The sequence below is a fragment of the Panthera pardus genome, unplaced genomic scaffold, assembly GCF_024362965.1.
Source record: "Panthera pardus isolate Hobbes unplaced genomic scaffold, ASM2436296v1 HiC_scaffold_12, whole genome shotgun sequence".
NCBI classification, from domain to species: Eukaryota; Metazoa; Chordata; class Mammalia; order Carnivora; family Felidae; genus Panthera; species Panthera pardus.
Genome location: NW_026526677.1, coordinates 13,676,418 through 13,697,540, shown reverse-complemented (window position 1 = coordinate 13,697,540; position 21,123 = coordinate 13,676,418). Strand labels below are relative to the sequence as shown.

Here is a 21,123-nt window from a genome sequence, read left to right as displayed (position 1 = left end):
TTCCATAAAACCTTCCCCAGTTATCCTCATGAGAATTAAATGCCTCTTTCTGCTTTAACAGCATATGCTGGTTCCTCTCTTTGGCACCGATGTCATTCTGTCACATAGAATGTTTACCAGTTTGAACATCGGTCTCCCCAGTGGAAGACTCTTTTCCCCAGGGAAGGAACCAGGTGCATTTCCTTTCGTGTCCCCCCCACAGTGTTGTGCTCACAGAAACCCGTGTTCAGAGATTCACGCTCCATTCAACAAAGATTTATCCAATGCTCTGCTGGTGCCAGTTTGATTACAATTTATGGTGGAATCCATAAGTTCAGGTTTTTAAGTTTTTATGTAAATTCCAGTTAGTTAACATACAGTGTAATGCTGGCTTCAGATATACAATACAGTGATTCGACACCTCTGTACAACCCCCAGTGCTCATCGTGACAAGTTCACTCCTTAATCCCCATCACCTATTTCATACATCCCCCCACCCCCTCTCCTTTGGTAACCATCAGTTCATTCTCCGTAGTTAAGATTCTGTTTCTTGATTTGCCTTTCTCTCTTTTTATTGGTTGGAAGATGAATAAAAGATAAAGGTGAGTGTTACATGGCTGAGAAACGACTTCAGTTACTGAACTGGTATGGATACAATTGGGCAAAGACGAGCATCTGTCATAAATTAAATATTTCCTATGTGCTAGTCATTGTGCTAAGTGTTTTACACGTTAACTTGTTTAGTAGAGAATATTTACATAAAGATTGTTATCCCGTTTTACAGACAAAAGACTGGGTCCTGGCAAGATGTGGTAACTTGCTGGTGTCAGATGTGGATTAGTAGCTTGCCAGGAAGTGTCAGGAAGCACCTGGTGCAGGTCTAAAGGGAGAAGGAGACAATTCTGAATTGTCCCCTAAAGCCATTGCTTGATTTTTGGGTACGTGCTTACCTGGGAAATTGTGAGAAGGAAGGAGATGAATATTGTCACAGGCCAGCCACTGCCAAAATGCCACACTATTAGCCAAGCCAGAGTTTCTAAAATCAAGATCTGGGCGAAGTGAAGGAAGAAGAACACTGGGTTGACCTTGAACATGTTCATGGCCTCTAATGTTCTCCGCAATTCTCGGACATCTTCCACCAGCTGGGACTGAGAAATAAATGTTCAGGGAAGGAATTAGTTCCCTCAGGGAACACAAATGAACACAATTAATAATCTCTTTTATTACTTTATTAATACCTTACTTTTATGAATAGAAATTTAAGGATATTAACAAATTTAATTGAGCAAAATTAAAAACATAAAACTATGAGCAAACAAAACCTTTTAAAAAGGTTATGATAATATTTTTTTTTTCAGGAGAAGAGAAAAAATGGGTAGTGATTTGTAAACTGTCCTCAAACTGTTTTGGAACTCAGAAACAGTAGGGTTTGGCGGGGAGGTCTAGGAGTTATTGTCTAACAGTTGTTAGGGGAGTAGTGTCTAACAGTTGTCTTTTAAACCATCAGTATTGTTTCAGGTATTGATTGATCACCGATTATGCTTCAGGGAACTGTGTGGTCTATATGGACTTGTGTTACCATACATACTTTACACAGAATTTTCTACCTCATCATCAGATCAGTTTTGCAAAGGGCCCTTTCATTAAAGATGATAAAAATAGAAAAATGCAGTTCATGTAAATTGGTTCAAAGGAAGACTTTCCTGTGAGCTGCTTGATGGGCCACTAGGAACAAGGCAGGATCTCTTGTGGCATTAGTGTGTGTGTGCTGATGTGTCTGTGTGTATGTGTGGGAGGGTAAGTTTCCCGGTCCTATGTGTGTGTGACATGCATATGTGCATGTGTGTGCATGGTCAAGGCTAGTATTGGTTTACAAGCTCGCCAACCAAACTGGAGAGTCAGTGCAAGAGATGGGAAGAAATATCTCTTAGCTTAATGACTAATGGGTTTGAAACCAGGACAGTTGACACAGCGACCAGGGCATAAGAAAGAAAACAAGACTGTTCAAGGAGATACACAAAAGGAGAGAAATTTGTAGCATAAAAAGAAAAAGCTATGAACATAATTCTAGAAGCAAAATTTTAATTTGGACTGGGGCCAGAAATAAGTGACTTGGAATCCCAGTTTTCTGATACACCAACTATGGGACTTTCAGAAAGCAATTTATTTTCCTTGGACTATAGTTTCACCAAATGTAGAAAAGGCTTCTGTTATGATATATTCACATCTTTCATCCAATAGCTATTTATGGAGTCTGTACTATATGTCTGATCCTGTGCAGGGGGGGTTCTTGAGTACACAGAGATAAGCAATATAGATAGATAGATACTTGGATACATAGATAGATAGATAGATAGATAGATAGATACATAGATACATAGATACACAGATAGATACATAGATACATAGATACATAGATAGATAGATAGATAGATAGATAGATAGATAGATAGATAGATAGATAGATAGATATTCCCTGCTCTCATGGAACTCACTTTAAAAGACACAGACATCAAACATTTTTATAATCAGTCACTGGACAAAAATTGTATCTAGATATATCTGGGCAAAAAAAGAGGTACTTGGAAACATGGAAATTCTGTTTGGTACAGGACCAAACATTTCTTTCCTTTTTACACAGAGGTTTAAGAATTCTGAGTGTCTAAGGAGGATGACATTATTTTGTAACACGTAGAAGCTACTCATTTATGGTATAGCAGGTTCACCCAGCCATGATGTCAGGCATCTCACAGAAAATGATCAGTTCTTGGATATGTCAGGAATCGCTCAACTGGCCTTTGTCCTCATCCCTCCGCATGTTTCTGAGTCCTGAGACCCCACTCACACTTTTGTGTCTCTCCTGGCTAGGCTCTTCTGGGGCAAGCTCTCCGATGAGCAGCGGCTTAAGGTACAATTTTACAATGTCAAGGTCCAGATGCATGGCTCTGAAGACATCCTGTAAATCACAGAGAATTGATAGAGGCTTAGGAGACACATGCTTATCTACAGAATAGTCCCCTTCCTTACCTTATCCTGTGCCCATCTTGGGAATCAGCAGACTCTATTACAGAGGATTTCTTCTAACCCCAGGTTGATGTCTCCAGTTGAACAATCAAAATTACCCTTGGAGATACTTTGTGAAAGCTTCATGCTGGAGATCCCCCAGCTTGATGCACTGCTTCATTAGGCAAGCCCAACACAGCCAGGATATTCCTGATCATTGGAAGGGATCGCTGTTTACTTTATTGAGCACCAGAAGAATTAATTTGCTGGAGTTAATAAGCGATGATGAATCCTTAAAGTCCAACATCAGGCTTGGTGGAAGTTGCCCACACAGAAACATGCAGCAACCATGACTAGCTGTGAAAAGCACATCTCCCATCAAATCTCCCTCTTGGTTCCTGGCCAAAGCCAAGAGGAATGAAACATTTGAGTTAAGTTATTTTTTTAAAAAACTGGTTAAAGTTGACATTGATAGTGTAGGATTAATGCACAGGAGAGAAAGGGAGTACAGCCCTTGAGGTCTGAGCTGTCTAAAGTACATGCTTTTCACAAAGTTTTTCACTGGAGGGGTCTCATCACTCTTTCTAAACAGTGCTAGGGCAGTCTCTGCAAGGGTTGTGACAGCCAGGCACATAGAGATGACCAACTGCTTTTTCCCATCTCAGGTCCATGTTAAGCAGCACCTTGTGGGTAGAGGCTATGTGAAGTGTGGTGGTTCCTATATCCTCCTTATATTTGGAACTAAAAGATATTCTCTTTCCTTCCAGGGATTTAAACCATTTTTGGGGAAGGAAAATTCTCCAAGAGGTGGACTTTCTAGGCTTTCTGCTAATATGACTTTGGGTACAGGAGTTATTAAAAGTGAGGGAATACAATCAACATCATAAGTTGAAAACATGGAAGCCACACCCACGACTCTAAAGTGCTGGTATCCCATAGTACTGACTAGGAAAATGGACCCTGGAGTGGCCTTTCTTCATTTAAATTCTAGTTTCTACTTACTAGCTGTGGAGCTATGAAGCTGTGGACAAGTCTCTTGACCTTGTCTGTGCTTCTGTTTTCTCTAACACAAGGGTGATGACAATAGCCAACCAATTCATAAAGTTACTTTAGGGATTAAGCGAGTCAGCATATTAGCCATCTTTCTTATATGTATACTTCTAGTGCTAAGAACTTACTATCTACATTCTCTTCAATACAGCACCTCAGAGATTTTCTTCCTATACTCCAATGCTTAATGTGTAATGAACTCTGAATTATTTTAGTGAATATAATGAAACTTCCATGTTCAAAGTGCAAAGCACCTTTAGATACATCTAAGAACTACGTAGAAGCCTACTTTCTAAGAAGGTGTTTATGTAATGAATAACATTAATTAGAAGGGTGCAATATCAGCTTTTTAGACTTACTTCTCCTTATGGTCTCTAGGTTCAATGATATAAAAAGGGCTTTGTATTTGCTAGAACCAGTCCAGTCCCTACTTTCCATTCTGCTTCTGCATACTTACTCTGACCCCCTTTGGAAATGCTATACTATATAATTTCACATTCTACAACTTTAAAACTTAGTTTCCTGAGCCAGGAAGACAGCCATCCAGTGATTAAGAAGGCTATTAAGTATTTCAGAATGATCCACATTGGCAAAATATTCTACCTGTTCTTTAAGAGCAGATAGGATGGAAAACATTCCGGTGGATCAAGATAAGAAGGTAGAAGAAAGGTAAGCCATTGAAATTTCATTTTACTGTGAGCAGTCATTCAGAACCTGGAGCAGTGTGCTGACAAAAACATTCTTCTGGGTTCATCGTTTGTTTGTTTGTTTGTTTGTTTGTTTGTTTGTTTTGTTGGTTGGTTTTGGTGGGGGGTTATTTGTTTGTTTGTTTTTTGATTCACAGCAAAATCCATAGGCAACACTGCAATAACAGATCCTAAAGACCAACAGAGTTTTTCCAGAATAGTAAGCCTTGCCCTGCCATGTGGACCTCTTTTCATTGTACTGATGAGCAGTACAACAAAGGAGTTTACATAGTCTTAGAATATTCAATGTAAAAGAATTTCCTAATAGAGTCTGGATATTGTGGAAGTTGTGAAATCCTCTTTTTGAAACACCTGTAAAAACAGGCTATGTTATCATATCAACACACTTGGGCGAGTATATTCGTGCTGAAGGAAGGAGAGGGGGTAAAATGAAGGGGAGATGGGATAGTGCTAACTTCTGTTGAGCGTATCTTGTGTACCAGACAATCTATGGGCCAACTCATAATCATCACCTTAGATCTGTGAGGTTCCATCATTTGTGCTATAAAGATAAAGATACCAAGTCTTTGAGGAGAGAAAGTCTTGTCCAAAATGCCACAGCAAATAGGTAAATAGTAGAGCCAGGATTTGAACTAAAGTCTATGTGACTTTAAAGCCATGAAGCTGTAACAATTTATTCTATCCTTAACATGTATAATTCTTTTTCTGAAAGGCCTCTCAAGAGAGAAGTGATGCCAGATAGTTTGGGGTGATGCAAAAATCTGTATGTATCTGCTGGGCATATAGTAATGATACCTCTCCATATTAGGTTTTAATCCCCTGAATTGCTTTGCCTCTGGCTTCAACCTGCCTCTCCAGGCTTACCTTTCACCATCACCCTTCATGAGCCATTTGTCCACCAGACATCTTCCCATTCAATGAACATTCCATGCCTATCTATTGTTCTGAAACTTGGCACATACCGTTTCCTTTGTCTTAACTACCTTCCTCCATTTTCTCTCTATAAATACTCTTCCTCACCCCTCAAGATTCAGATTAAATAATGCCTCCACCTAACTTAGGAAAGTTATTTACCATCTCCTGTGGCTCCTGTAGCCCCTAGAGCTTTTCAAATTATATTATAATGAAACTGTGTACCTGCCCCCTTCTCTAGTGGTCTTTGTGTTTTTCTTTTTTAAAAATTAGCATAATATTCATATAGCCTTATATTGGCTTCAGGTGTACAAAAGAACGATTTGATATTTGCATGCATTGCAAAATAATCACCACAATAAGTCTGGTTAACATCTGCCCCCATACATAGTTACCAAATTCTTTTTCTGGTGATGATAACTTGTAAGATTTAATCTCTCAACACTTTTCAAATACGCAATACAGTATTATTAACTATAGTCACCATGCAAAACATTACAACCCCCATGATTTATTTATTGTAGCTGGAAGTTTGCAGTTTTGAACTCCTTCACCCTTTTATCCCACCCCGTACCTCCTGCCTCTGGTAACCACCAATTGGTTTTCTGTATCTATGAGCTTGATGTTTTGTTTTCTTTCTTAGATTCCACATATAAGTGAAATCATATGCTATTTTTCTTCCTCTGTCTGACATATTTCAATTAGCATAATGCCTTCTGGGAACATCCAGGTTGTTGCAAATGGCAGGATTTTGTTCTTTTTTATGGCTGAATAGTATTCTATCGGGTGTGTGTGTGTGTGTGTGTGTGTGTGTGTGCGCGCGCGCGCGTGCACGCATGCATGGGCATCACATTTTCTTTATACATTCATCTGTAGCTTTGTAGTATGTATTGATATCAGGTAATCCAGGTGGGTTATTTCTCAAGATTGCTTTGACTATTTGGGGTCATTTATGGTTCCAATACAAATTTTAGGATTATTTAATCTATTTTCATGAAAAATGCCATTGGAATTCTGATAGAGAATGCATTGAACCTGTGGATTGTTTTAGGTAGAATGGACATTTTAACAGATTAAATCTTCCAACCCATGAGCACAGAATGCCTTTCCATTTGTTTGTATCTTCCTCAATTTCTTTCATTAATGTCTTAGTTTCTAGGGTGCAGGTCTTTCACCTTCTTGGATAAATTTGTTCCAACGTATGTTAGAGTTATTGAAGACAAAAGCCATGTACTATTGATTAAATTATTCCTACTGTCTCGTTTTGCCTGGAATATGGCATGTGGCTCAGTGGATGCCTGATGAGTAAGGGAAAGGAGGAATGAAGAGATGAATATAAGCTTTCTCTAACAAAGAAAAAGTTGGGAGCATTCAAAAGTGTTGAGCTCAGAGGATACAGGTCTTAAGAACCAATGTCTCTTCCCTACCCAGCATCTCCCATTTTCATCTGTTAGCTTTTTGGCTCCCTTCTTAACCATAATCTCTACTCCTTAATCTATTCATAAATTTGTACCAACATTCATTTCAAAACGGGTTGTTTCGACACAGGCCTGAGACAAACCCCTGCATTTACAAACTTAAGTACTATCAAGAGGTTGTCCCCTGCACAAAGGCACCCATCCAAGAGGGTAGGTATGGGCTGAAATCCAGCAAACGTTCTGTTTGCCAAATCTTGTGCTGCAACCACCCAAGGAGTGTGCCTTCCTAATCTACACTAAGGCACAGTGCAGGGTAGCAAAGGACTAAGCTGCCTTATATTGGGGAAATTACTTAATTTCTCAAGCCTCAGGTTTTTTTCTAAATGAGGATAATAATGTCACCCACTCGGCCTAACGGGTTTACTAATGCTTCCATTCATTTATTCAGTCATTCTATAAAACCTAATTGAGGATCTTATCTTAGCCTAGTAGCTAAGAGATTTGGTTTTGAAAGCCAGACCAAATAAGTAAATTAATAAGTGATTGCACTTTTTGTATTATATTTAGTTTGTCTGGGGGAAGAAATTCTGGAAATAAAACACCAGTGAGAAATACATATACACACAGTCACAAAACAAGGTAACTAGAACAAGGATTTTGATTTATTCATCTCACAAAAGCTCACCAGACTAGTCAACACCCAACCACATATGCATTACCACATCTTTGAGTAATTTCTCTTATGCTTACTCTTCTCTGGTCTCATGTGCTCCAAGGCAAAGGCTAGAACAAATCCCCTCATATTTTGGGTAGTACATGAATTATGAATAGGTCAGTTTGTAAGGAGAATGCCGTCTTTGCCCTTTATCTGGGAGAAAGCGTTTTCGGAATGGAGAATGTTCACTTAAAGTCACCCAGATTCCCCTTCACCCACAGGAATAAGCAGAGGGTTATTTTTCCACTGCAACTCATTTCATTGTTTGAGAACTTTCATTATTTGAAGGCTCTTCCCTATACCGAGATTTTTTTCTGTGATACTTTCTGCTGAGCTCCAGCCCCAGTTCTCTCTCTCTCTGCTCTCCCTCCCAAACCTGCTCATCCTCCTGGCTTCCCTATTCTGTCATGGACATAGTCACCCAGTTCACTATGTCACATATGCACAAGTCAGACAGACTGTTTCTCCACGATTACTCAACCAGTCACTCATCACATTTTATAAATTATGTCTCTTAAACATCCTTTGCAGCTACCCCGTCTTTTCCATTCCTGTGGTCAGTGCCTTGTTAGGACTTTCAACATGTTCCCTGGGCTCCCTCCTTCATTTTGGCTGACTGTTCTTCAGTACAGCCATCACTTAGCTGCCAGACTGGCCTTTCTGAAAGAAAGCATGTCCTCATGGCCCATCTTCACCTTTAGTGCCTCAGCACCCCCCTCTCTCTACTTCTCCACCTATTTTCTACTTGAATCATTGTTCTGGTGAGAACCAGATAATTTAAGAAATGTTGACAACCCAGAGAAGATGCAACTACTCATACTGATTACTACTTTCACTTTCACTAATGCTTAGAAATCTGGGTTGGTTTTGTCCTGGTGGTTGCCGATGGGGATGGATGCTGTGCTAGGGAAGTGTTATTATGTGTAGTGGAAGAGGAGAAAGAAGAGGAAGGCATGGCTCAGCTCTCAAGAAGCTTCCTCTCCCTCTCCTTTCTCTTTTCTCTTTCTCTACCTCTCCTTTCTCACATTCTGTCCTCCTTATGCCATGATAGTCAATGACTATCTGTTAGTCATCTAGCACATACCATGGGCCAATATTGTGCTAAGCAAAAGAAGTGGTTAAGCTGGGATGCCCATTCTGGCTGGGTGTTTCCTCCTGATGTGAATCCTGTTTTCACTCCACCTCTGCGAAAAATCCTCTCTTCCTCCAGCCCTAACCTCACCTCCACTGACTGCATGCCACTCTTTTGAACTGCATACAGCTCCCCTGTCTTCCACATGGTAGTCCTCCAAATAGCTGGATGAACTTTTCTATATTTCCTCTAAGTTTTGGTTATCCTTTCCCTGTCATACTGGCCTTTGGCCATCATGAGAAAGAACATGAGCTTCTCAGGGTCTTTCTTAGAGTGGGGACTTCAGAGATAATAAGTGGGTTGAACAGCACTAGGATACGAACTTGTTTTCTTTGTTCTAGATATTTTGTTCATGTACATGTATCACAAGGTTGCATTTATGCCTTTCATGGAACCCAGAACGTACTGTTGTCTTACATGAAGACTGTGCCCAACTATTGTTTCATAAGCATGTCTCATCCTCAAATGCTTTGTAATCCTATTTTAATAATTGCAAAATAGCCCATCATATGGATATATTGATAACTATATAATCAATTATTCTTGGACTTACAGGTTGTTTCTGACTTTCCCCAGTGAACTCTTCTCAGGTAAAAATACTGGGCCTAGACTCTAATTATTACCACCATGCCATTAGTTTTAAATCATATAGTTTGAAAACAGACAACTCATATGGGAAATAACAGGAACTTATGTACCCATTTTGTTTTGTGGATTTATTTGTCTTGCCTTTTCTTTGGAGAAAATTACAACCCATCTCAGAACTAAGTAATAATAAAACAAAAGCACTGCTATTTTTTTTTTCAGTTTTTAATCTCTGCCAAGCGAGATGAAGGTATTATTATCCCTAATTTCTAGATGAGGAAGCCAAGGCTTCAAGAGTTTCATCAACCTCCTCAAGACATTCTTAGTAAGTAGTTGAGCTCAGATACAAGCCAACCCTTTTCCATTCCCAAACCTGTACTCTTAATCATTACGCTGGACCCTTAACAAGGGTTTTAGAATAGCTGACTACATGAATGAGCAAATTAATGATCTATCACTATTAAGCGTTTATGAGGAAAGTAGAAGCTTCAAGGAGAGTTTCCATGTAAATAAAGGAATGGTACTCTTCACTGGGCAGGTGCGGTCATGGGTTGAGGACCAGCTAACAGAGACTATGCTTTCTTTGGTCCACAGTTGCCTTTCAGGGCACAACCTGCAAACACCTCTTAGGTTGTAGAGTAAGTCTCTGATTGTAGGTCCTTTATGTCCTGGCCTCCTTCACTAGAGAGAATGATGCTTCTCCACCATGGGCTCCTCTGTTCCCAATCAGATGACACCAAATATAATCAAGATTTCTAAGCTGGTGGTAAGCAGGAAATAATAATCACACCTCTGAGGCTATGGATGCCAGTGAGATAAATCATAACAGTTAGAATTTAATGAAACTTTATTAAGTGTTTGACATTGTGCTAAACACTTTACAAGCATTAGTCCCATTTACCATAAACCAGTTAGATTGGTAAGGTCATTTCCATTTTACAAATGATGAAGCAGAGGCTGCGAGCATTTCAACAACTTTCCCACGTTCATGTATCCAGTTGCCAAGCTCAGGCTCCCTGAATTCTGAGTAGCTATGGGGTATTACATTTGTCAGAACTCCTCTGGAGCCTCCCATCCTTCCTGAACCATCTTCCTTTGCAAGAATCTTTTCTGCAAACATTTTTGGATTTACTTACATAAAGTCTAGGGTACATGGCTGGCCACACTCAGGATTTTCATTCTTAAGATATGAATCCCAAGGTGGCATGGGTATTTTATCCTAAAGTCCTGATGGTTTTGTTTTATTAATTAATTCCACCTTGTTGGATGTGGAATCATGTTTTTTTTCCCTAACTTCTTAGAGATAAACATCATCAGAAAATTAAAGATTCATCAGCTCAGCTGTCTCAAGCTGAGTGAGTTTATCAGTTATTTCCAAGGTGGTTGAAGGCCTGCATCTTTGCCAACACATCATCTGAGCTGATCCTGTGACTTGGGTTAGAAAAGCACTATCCATAATTGTAGGTTTGTGTTATTGTTATTAACATTTTGATGCCTATCATGTGAATTGCTGTCTTCCTTTTACACACCCCATTTATAAGAGTCTGAGAAATTTCTAGATGGGCACAGACATGATTTTTCCCAAATTTTACTCATGCATTTGTAACTTTCTTCTTAAAAGACAGTGACAGATGGTAGCCACACTTGTGGTGAGCATAGCCTAGTGTATAGAGTTGTTGAATCACTATATTGTACACTTGAACTAATGAAATGTTGTGTGTCAACTATACTAAACCAGGAAGCAAACAGTGACTCCAATTGAAAACACAACACCAAGAGAAAACAAAATCCAAAATACACAAACAGTACCCACTGTCAGCATCTGAGCCCATCCCAAAATAGGAGCTAGTCCTTGAAGCTTATTTGGTTTCAGGTTCTTGCAGGATAGGAATCCTGAAAAATTGGTTTGGGAGATGAGCAATTGTGGAGTTTGAGCACGTACTCAAAATGCTTTGGGAAAGAGAGCCAAATCCCAGCCACCCACCAGTCAGAAGGGAGAAGGCAGAGCTTTGAGTTCCTTACCGTGGCATCTTCCCCAGCATAGTGGTTGAGGACTCGGCTCCCCCCTGGATGCTTGTTGGCCCAGGCAGTAACATCGTAGACCTTGCGATTGATCACCAGCCACTGATCAGCCTTCTGATTGTGTTTCTGGATCTCCTGCCAGCTGTACATGTTGAGACTTTTTCTGGGCACGCCACACTTTCCATTTGCCTCCTGCTTTACAGAGATCTCTCCTCTCCCATTTGCTACTGGTTTCCCATTCGCTTGATACTTCTCACCCAGGTATGGCTGACCCTCTCCTACAAGGTCCCCATTACCTGCATGCTTGTCTTCAAGCTTCATCGTCATTGTACCCCTCTGATTTCTAGGTTGGCTCCTGAAATTTCTAATATTTGCGTCTGATTAGACCATAAAATGACACTTTTCCTTCCTTCTTATTCTACTACAGTACAATACTGCAGTAGAATACTACTGATGCCTGCACAGAAAACTTTTTAACCTGGTTATCTCTTCACATCCTGAGAATGAGCTCATCCCCAGCCTCACACTTCTCTGTCTGTCCTGATTTTCTCTGCCCAGATAGAGGCTTGGTCACCTTCCTTCTCTCTGCTGGCTGATGTCTTAGCAGCATCCTCTTTCATCATTAAATGTCCCCTGGTAAAGAGCTTGGACTAATCACAGTTGGTCTGAAAGTTGTGGCCTGCCCCAGGGCTGTGGGGCAAGGCTCAGGTCACAGGGCTGTCCTACACTGCCACTCCATGGAGTTGGGTTCCCCAGCTCTCTGGCGTGCCTGTGGATAGAGACATTTAGGTTTGTTAATTCCACATGTGGTTGAAATGTATTGAATTGTCTTTCCATCATCTCTGTGTAATCGAATTGCCCCAACCTCTGTCTGAATGGTATAGTTGACCCTTGAACAACACACAGTCAAAAAATCCACATATAAAACTTGGACTCTCCCAAAACGTAACCAGTAATAGCCTACTACTGAATAAGCCTGATTGATAGTATAAAAGGTCCATTAACACAGATTGTGTATGTTACATGTATCATATACTTTACTCTTACAATAAAGTAAGCTAAATAAAACAAATAATTAAGAAAATCATAAGGAAGATAAAGTGTATTTACAGTACTGTACTGCATTTGTTAGAAAAACATGGATATAAGTGGACCCACAGAGTTCAAACCTGTGTTGTTCAAGGATACACTGTATTTCCATTGGAACAACCACATCCCTCTCCTCCAGGCCACAGAGGCTGATCCAGGAGAGCTACCCAACCTAAACTGAACCAAGATCTCCTTCTGGAATTGTCTAATATCTTGAATCAAGGAGATGTAAATTTAGGATATTAACAATGGTTACTTTCTATCATTTGGACTGGGAAGCCAAAACGTTTGTCCGTACCAAGTGCAAAAAGTAAGGAGATACCAGGAAAAAAATTTCAAGGTTATAAATTTCGGAAGTTTTCCTGGATAGAATTCTCATAATACTACAAAGATTGATACCACATGCTCCATGAGAAAATGGAGATTTGTATCATGTTTACTATTGTATCCGTAGGTCTAGCACAGTATGCATTTAATAATTATTTGTTCAATGGTTGAACAAGTAGGGCACCAAGCAGAGGAAATAGCTGGATGAAGGAACTGGACATCTGGTCCCAATTACCTTGATCCTGGAAGGTCTTATATCTGATGGAGGATTATTTGACTACCATAGCTGATTTCATCAAAGTTCCCCAAAGAATTTTGCCGAACAGCAGGTACTTATGAACCTTGCCCTGTGTTTCCACGAATCCCCCTACCCAGTAGTTCACTCACCTCCCAGTTCTAATTAGATTATATATTTTATTAAATGGGTGTTTGAGGTAACATCGATTTGCCATTCATTCAGTGACCACTTATGAAGTTCAAATATGTGTAAAGCACAGCTAAAATTGATTGTTTCCTCTGCTTTAAAAGTGTCCTAATAGGAAAGCAGTTACTACCTGCTTCAACAAACAAAATAGCAATACCTACTTTAGGATCAGCAGTTTCATGGTATCATCTCATCAGAACATAAGAAGTCTCCCACGTATATATGTGAAGTCATGAATTCCATCATATGAGAGACTCAGAGAGTGAGGATTTAAAAAAAAACAATTTTAATTATCCCAAGCTTGAGTAATTTATCTTGACTTTTTCTGCTTGCTTCTCAGAGAGGTGGGGCACAGACCTCGTCTGAGATAAACTAGAAGATGATTCTCTGGCCATAAAGGTAAATTGCATTGCTGTGAATTATGAAGTTGGATGTGTATTTAGAGATCCTGAAGGTCATGGGACTTGTGGCTGCCTGTTCAGAGGGGTGGTGGCCGCCCTGTGTTAAAACAAATGCTGAACCAGTCATCTGGGCTTCTAGTCCCCATTACTGATTAACTGGATGCATTTCAAAGCCATTTTCCCTTTCTGGGTCTCCAAATCCTCACCTCACATTGAGAGATTGCATCAGATAAAGTTGTTCTCAAACTTGAGAACTTGGAGATCCCAAAGAATAAGAAGCCAAAAACTATCACTTTGGCCGATCATTATCAGATAAAGTTGTTCTCAAACTTGAGAACTTGGAGATCCCAAAGAATAAGAAGCCAAAAACTATCACTTTGGCTGATCATTTGGTATCAAAATATTCAGGACCACAAACACAAAACACTTGAACACCAAAATTGCATAGCAGAATTTGCTAGAAGTTGGTCATCCTAATACACATATTATTTTTTATAACTCAAATGAAACCAGAATCCTTCACAGAGTACTTGAGGATGCCAAGAAATACTATATTGGATAGTATCTGAGGTTCCTTCCAGCTCTCAGATAAAAAGAAACTATGTCTGAAAAACTTCTTTTTTCTTTTTCGGTAGTAGAACGTAGTGATTCATCATTTATACATAACATCCAGTGCTCACCCCAATAAGTGCCCTCCTTAATACCCATCACTGATCTAGCCCATCCCCTGATGAATCTCCCCTCCAGCAACCCTCAGTTTGTCCTCTGTATTTAAAAGCCTTACCGACGGATGTTGAAACTATTGTGGTAACCATTTCACAATATATGTAAATCACATCATCATGCTATTTGCCTTAAACCTATATAGTGATGTATGTCAATTAGTTTTTAATAAAACTATAAAATATTTTTTAAAAAAAGAAACCATATCTGATTTCCCTGGTGTGATAATTTCTTCAATGCTCTTCTGTGACGATAGTTGAAGCACACTTCCGATTCTGCTCTATCATATGTGGAGATTAAGCCTACAGATAACATGAGATTTCATAATAGACACTCCTCTCCTGAGAACATATGTGGCAAACATTTAACTAGGCATTTTTGGAGGATCCACAAGAAAGGGTGAACGTGTGACCTCTGCCCACCGCTGGTTTACCATCTGCTACCTTTTGTATTTTCTGTGCTCCTACATTAGACTATATGTGGACTCACAAAGGGGACACTGTGCATGCTGGCGCGTGCCACCCTGCCTACCCGGGGACTCCTGTTAATGCTTCAAAACTCGGGTTAAGCAGCACTTTTAGTTTTTCCTGATCCACCTTGCTAGAGCTGGATCCCCTCTGTGCTCTCCCCGTCCCTCCAGCACAGTGTGATTGTAGCTCTTGTTGCGTCTTGACTGAACTGTTGTCTATTTCCGCCATGAGTTTGTGAGTTATTTGAGGGACAAGCCACTTTCATTCCTGCATTTTTCAAACCTGGCACCGCCTAGTCCTCAGTACTTGAGGACAGAGTGAATGAGTGGCTCGATGGATAACAAAGACTCAGAAATGTTCACATTCTCCTCTGTCATATATTCTCTGTGATGGTCGGGGCAAGTCTCAGTTAACGCCTGGCTCCCTTCCCATCTTAGCAGTGCCAGGCCTTGGGACTCATTTCAGTGCTGTCCCTGCTTGTTCTCTCCCACTCTCATTAGAAGTGTCCTTAGGTCTTTCATTCCAGGTGTGTTCATTTTGTTTTGTTTTGTTTTGTTTGTTTTTGTTTCTGTTGTGTTTTTTTTTTTTTTTTGGATGTGCTGTTCACAGTCTTGTGTCATCTGCATCATCTTTAGATCTGATGATAAATGGGAAGCCTGCAAAAAAGGAGGAAAGGTGATTTCTGAAGGCTTAAAAAACCCTTCAGATGACAAGACAAAGACCCAAACTTTGGGTTTCTAACAGGTGTTTGCTGCTGCAAATGGCTGTTTCATGCCTGTGGGGAATGATTTCAGTAATAAATACTCAGCTCTGCAGGTGATTTTCTGATTCTTGTAGTTTTGTTACTTTTTATGGCAGAAGTATTAGGTTCCAAAGTGTTAATTACCATTTCTCAGGCAGTCTGCACAGCTGACCCTTAGCCTGGTTTTGCAGGAAAGATTCAGAATAGTTAGGAACCTGCTCAAAGTCACAGAGCTAGAAAGTGACTTGACCAGGATTTGGACATGGCTCCAAATGGCTCCAGCTGAAGCTCTTTCTATTTTCTCACAGTGTCATCTGTCTATAACTAACTTTATTGGATGTCTGTTTGTTGTCAGGCTGCATCCTGGTAACCCTCTGTGTTTCACCCTCTGTTTGGGCAGAGCCTTTGAATATGTCATAAAGGAATTTCTCTTCAATTTCTGACCTAGTGTCTGTGCGTCAATCCCAAACTGGAGGAATGGAATACTGAGGATCTCCCAGTCCTGTCCTTTCACCAAATCAGGTGCCAAACACTCACTGTGCCCCTGGCATTGTGTGAGGCCCTACAGGAGATGCCAAGATCAATAGATTAGTTCTTCCCTTACAATATATAAGGGGAACAAAATAATTTTGCAAATAACCATAACACAGCATCTTACAACTGCCATGAAAGTGGTATAAAACCCACTGTGGGGAGTCAAAGTTGGAAGAATTCTTATTTGTTTGCCATGAAAAAGGAAACCTTCATAATGGAGATATCATAGAATTAGACCATGAAAGACTGAGAAGCTCTCCAATGGCAGTTCTCAGGGAGAACACATGGGCACAGGTGATAAACAAATATCTACGTTTGCAAAAATAAAGAGCAGAGTGTGGGAATGAAGAACACTCAAACTTTCTGGGTCACAGCATGAAAAAAAAAGCAGGTTTGGAGAAAAAATAGGAATTATTGCAAAGGTTTGGATCACAAAAGGCTTTGAATACCGAGCTTGAGTAATTGAATCCACACATTCTTGGAGATCCTGGGATTTCTACAATTTTATTTGTAGGAGAACCTCAGATTGTGTGTGAAGAGGCATGTTTTTGTAAGAGCTTTATTTGAAAGATGACGAATTGGGAAAGACTGAAGAAAGCAGACTGGAATGGGGAAAGACCAGAGGCCGAGAAAACACTGATGGTTTGCACCATGGATTAAGGTGAAATGTAATAAGGATTTGAAAACGACTAAGAGTGGTGAGAGTAGAGGGGGAAGGAGGTTGGCATCTCCTAGCATTTTCATCACAACCACATGCACCATGCCTTGACTCTTGTAGAGATATCAAGAAATAATATTGCTTGTAGCAGCTCCAGTTGGTAGAATTGACAGCTGCAAAGATTCACTTTTTCCTTTCTTAACTTAACACTGTGTCAAATGCAGCATTTATTACCCTGAGCAGGTAGTCCAGATTTCTGCTTTGTCTCATTAGCTGGGTACAAAATATTAGTTGGTGAAAACCCAGCGACACCGCATTTAAAAAGAACATCAAATATCTGAAGAAAAAAAATAAACTTACTGAAGATTAGAGATGGGTGACTTATGGACTACTGGAATGAGCCCCAGAATGGGAACCAGGAGGTTGGAATTCTTGCAATGGTCTGTCCCTATCTACCTGTGGCTTGGGGACAGCCATATACTCTTTCTGAGCTTCAGTGTCCTTCCGATCAAAGGGTGAGGTTGGGGCTCTGTAGGCTTTCAACTCTTCCCAGTGATAGAGCCCTTGGTTCAAGTAAGTCCTTGTGAGGAATCCAAGACATAAAACAGATATATGAGGGGTGCCCCAGTGGCTCAGTCAGTTAAGCATCTGACTTTGGCTCAGGTCATGATCTCACAGTTCATGGGTTCATGCCCCACGTTGGGCTCTGTGCTGACAACTCAGACCCTGGAGCCTGCTTCGAATTCTGTGTCTCCCTCTCTCTATTCCCCACACCCTCTCTCAAAAATAAATAAACATTAAAGTTTTTTTTAAACAGATATATGAAACATGCAGTGGTAAGACTGGGGTGAGAAGCTTGAATCTTGCTTGGCCTCTGTATAAGCTTCCCTGCCTCCAATCTCTGGGGCTCTACGAGGCATATCAGAATTCTAGTGACATTGCAGATTATTAGATCGTCTCACATATTTCTTTCAGCTCATCATAGTGACTCATGAGTTTCCAGGCAGAAGTTCCACATTGAGTTATTTATTGCTTTCATGATCCTGAGTTTTCCAGAAAGATAAAATTGCATTCTATACATGGTGGCTTTCTCTCAATGCCTTAGACATCTCAAATTTCTTTGTGCTTTGAGATTTTGCTTTAGTTGAGCCAGGGCAATCTTTTCCCAAGTTTCTCCATATTTTCACATGATTTGCTTCTTTCTCATCATTTAAACCTCTACCTAAATAGGTTCCCAAGGAGTCCTTCCATTAGAGGCCAATTTGCCAGGAAGCTCTTCCTGCAAGGGACCTGCAAGGGACCCCAGGAATGTGCTCACACAATGATATGTTTGCAAAAGTTACTTGATTATAATGACTGTGTCCTCCTTCTCTCATTTTTCCCACTGTCACACTTTTCCTTGTGGATATCTTTTGAAACATCATGCCTCAATTTCCTTCTCCACAAAATGAGAATAATAACAGTGTCTAACTCCCAGTGTGGTTGTAAAGATTACGCATGCTCATACATGAGGAGTGCTTAGAACAGTTAGCGACTGGTATGCAATAAATACTCATTATTTTATTGTTGTCACCATCCCGAGAAATCAACACAACAGTAGACATCCTGCTGGGCTCAAGTTCAGGCCAGGCCACCATAGACTGTAAGTAACTTACTAATACTAAAGTCTCCCCGCCCCCTTATCTGAAACTTCATGTTCTGTACTTCCAGTTACCCACAGTCAATATAGTCAGGAATCAGACGATCCCCTTTCTGATGTTTTCAGAGGGTCAGTAGTAGCTTAACATCACATCACAATGCCTACATCATTCACCTCCCTTCATCTTATCAGGTATACATTTTATAATCTCACATCATCACAAGAAGAAGGTGAGTAGAGTACAATAAGATATGTTAAGACAGAGACAGAAAGCGAGACACCACAGCACATAACTTCTGTTACAGTCTATTGCTATCATTGTTCTTATTTTTAGTTATTGCTAACCTCTTACTGTACCTAATTTATGGATTAAGCTTTATTACTGGTACTTAAGTATAGGAAAAAACAGAGTATATACAGCATTTGGCACTATCTTGGTTTCAGGCATCCTCTGGAGGTCTTGGAATGTACCCCTGTGGGCAAATGGAGATGATTGTACTAAGAATATCAAAGCACAAATGGCTGAAACTCCTTCTCCTAGAGTTGTAACTTTCAGAGAGAAGGAGCTTAATTATCTCCCTCTGCAATATCTCTAGAGAGAAAATTCAGTGTATGTTTTTCTTATTTTTTCCTCCTTAAGAAAAGTACTATCTTTGAACTTGATATAACCTTGGGATGGAAGCAGGAGAGGGAAAAATCCCATATATATATATATATATATATATATATATATATATATATATATATATAAAATCTGAGTTGTGTGTGTGTGTGCGCGCGCAAATATTAAAAAAATGGTTTTTCTGGTTTTGTAGATAGGTATTTAGAGTGACAGGGAGTTATACCTTTAAACATTAAATGTGTGCAGTGGTATAAGTTGAATTCTAATTCACATATTTTTTCCTTTGGACTCACCTACCCCACACCCAAGCATGGTGGGGCTTATGGGAGGCTTATCCTCATGCTTCATTTACAGTGAATATAATAATTAAAAATTAATATTAATTAAATATCATTAAAATAAATTAATACAAAATTAATATGAAATTAAAATACAATAATTACATCATGTGTGACAAAAGCTTCAAAAGTGGAGTAAGCATCACTAGGAACATCATTCAGAATAGGGTGGGGAGGATATTGAGGAAGCAGGACGGATCCACTTCCCCTGCTTCCATTTTTGAAAAACCACGGGTTTGTGAATTTTGTCATTTGCTGCTTGTCAACTGCACCTCGACCACCTCCTGGAACACATCCTTCCAATTTGGACTGAAACAGAGATAATACAACATCTGTTCACTAAATGGCCAATCGTGTCTTAGAGAGTCATTTTAACCCTGTCAGCACCAATCTTAGTTCCTTCAAACCAACTTATGTAACCTCGTGGTTTCTGCTTTTCTAAGCCTGCCCTCACCGCTTGCAATTCAGAGCACACTTTCAATTTCTGGCCTCTCTGCATCTCCCAGATTGCAAGCCCCAAACTCCAAATAAACACTTTTGGTTGTTTTACAGCCTCTTCTTGCTCAGCATATGTTAATACACCATTATATAAGCATGTGTGTGTGTGTGTGTGTGTGTGTGTGTGTGTGTGTATGTGTGTGTGGTTTTAGCAAAGTAAGATGGAAAAAGTTATTTTCCAGCCACTTTGCCCACTGTCACCAGCTTCTCTGGATAATTCCGAGCCCCACAATAGCAAATTTTCAGGTGTGCATTATTTGGTCGGTTACTTCAATTTCTCACTACATGGATACAGACTGAATTAATTAGGTAAAAAAAAAAAAACCTCTGGGAGATGTGTATACAATATTACCAACATTATGCAAGGGACTCTCTAAAGATTTCCCTTTGCACTTGAGACAATTGTAGAGATGTCCAAGGTGAGAATTTGGAGAGACAGAGCCATTTTGGTCCCTCTGTGCTTGTGTGTGCATATCTGTGTCATATCTCAGGGATCAGGGAATTGTATGCAGTCAAGTAACTCATTCCAGGGTAAGAAATTGGAACCAAGCTGCAGTCTAAACTGCCTTTCTCAGCATGAATCAATGGATTTCTAACAAGCCAGAGCAAGACACAGAAGGTAAGCCAGATGAACCTAAGGCATGTGTCTTGTTCAACTTTGCACCATGCAGTAGTATAAGTGGGCAACCAAGTGATGGTACTTTTAGTATTCCTAATAATGTCCTGCATTTGAAATGCGCCAATCTCTTTCATATTTGAAATGCGCCAATCTCTTTCATATTTGAAATGCGCCAATCTCTTTCATATTTGAAATGTGCCAATCTCTTTCATATTTGAAATGGGCCAATCTCTTTCATATTTGAAATGCGCCAATCTCTTTCATATTTACTTTGGAATTTAATTCAAATGCCAGTAGTTAAAAGCTGGGTATATTATCTTTATTTTACAGATGAGGAAACAGACTCAGAGAAGTTAAGGTACTGCCCAAGTCACAGAGCAGGTAACGCTTAATGGCTCTGAGGCCTGGCACCAGCTCTTTTCTCTCTAAATTGACTCTTCTTATGTCTCAGATGCCTTCATTTATTGGAGTGATTTAAAGAAAATGAACAAATGAATGAATGAATGCATGCGTGCA

General features: G+C 39.9%; 1 protein-coding gene across 1 annotated transcript in view; it reads right to left on the bottom strand.

The window, feature by feature from the left end:
* LOC109245144 (fatty acid desaturase 2-like protein FADS2B) overlaps positions 1–12,134 on the bottom strand; it is a 30,203-nt gene extending 18,069 nt beyond the window's left edge. Inside the window, exons 1-3 of the mRNA XM_019412468.2 lie at positions 11,524–12,134; positions 2,825–2,935; positions 930–1,127 (exon numbers count right to left, since the gene is read on the bottom strand). Of these exons, the coding sequence (XP_019268013.1) occupies positions 930–1,127; positions 2,825–2,935; positions 11,524–11,850 (636 nt within the window). The 5' untranslated portion in view covers positions 11,851–12,134. The remainder of the gene's footprint in view (positions 1–929; positions 1,128–2,824; positions 2,936–11,523) is intronic.
* Between the last annotated feature and the right edge of the window lie 8,989 nt (positions 12,135–21,123).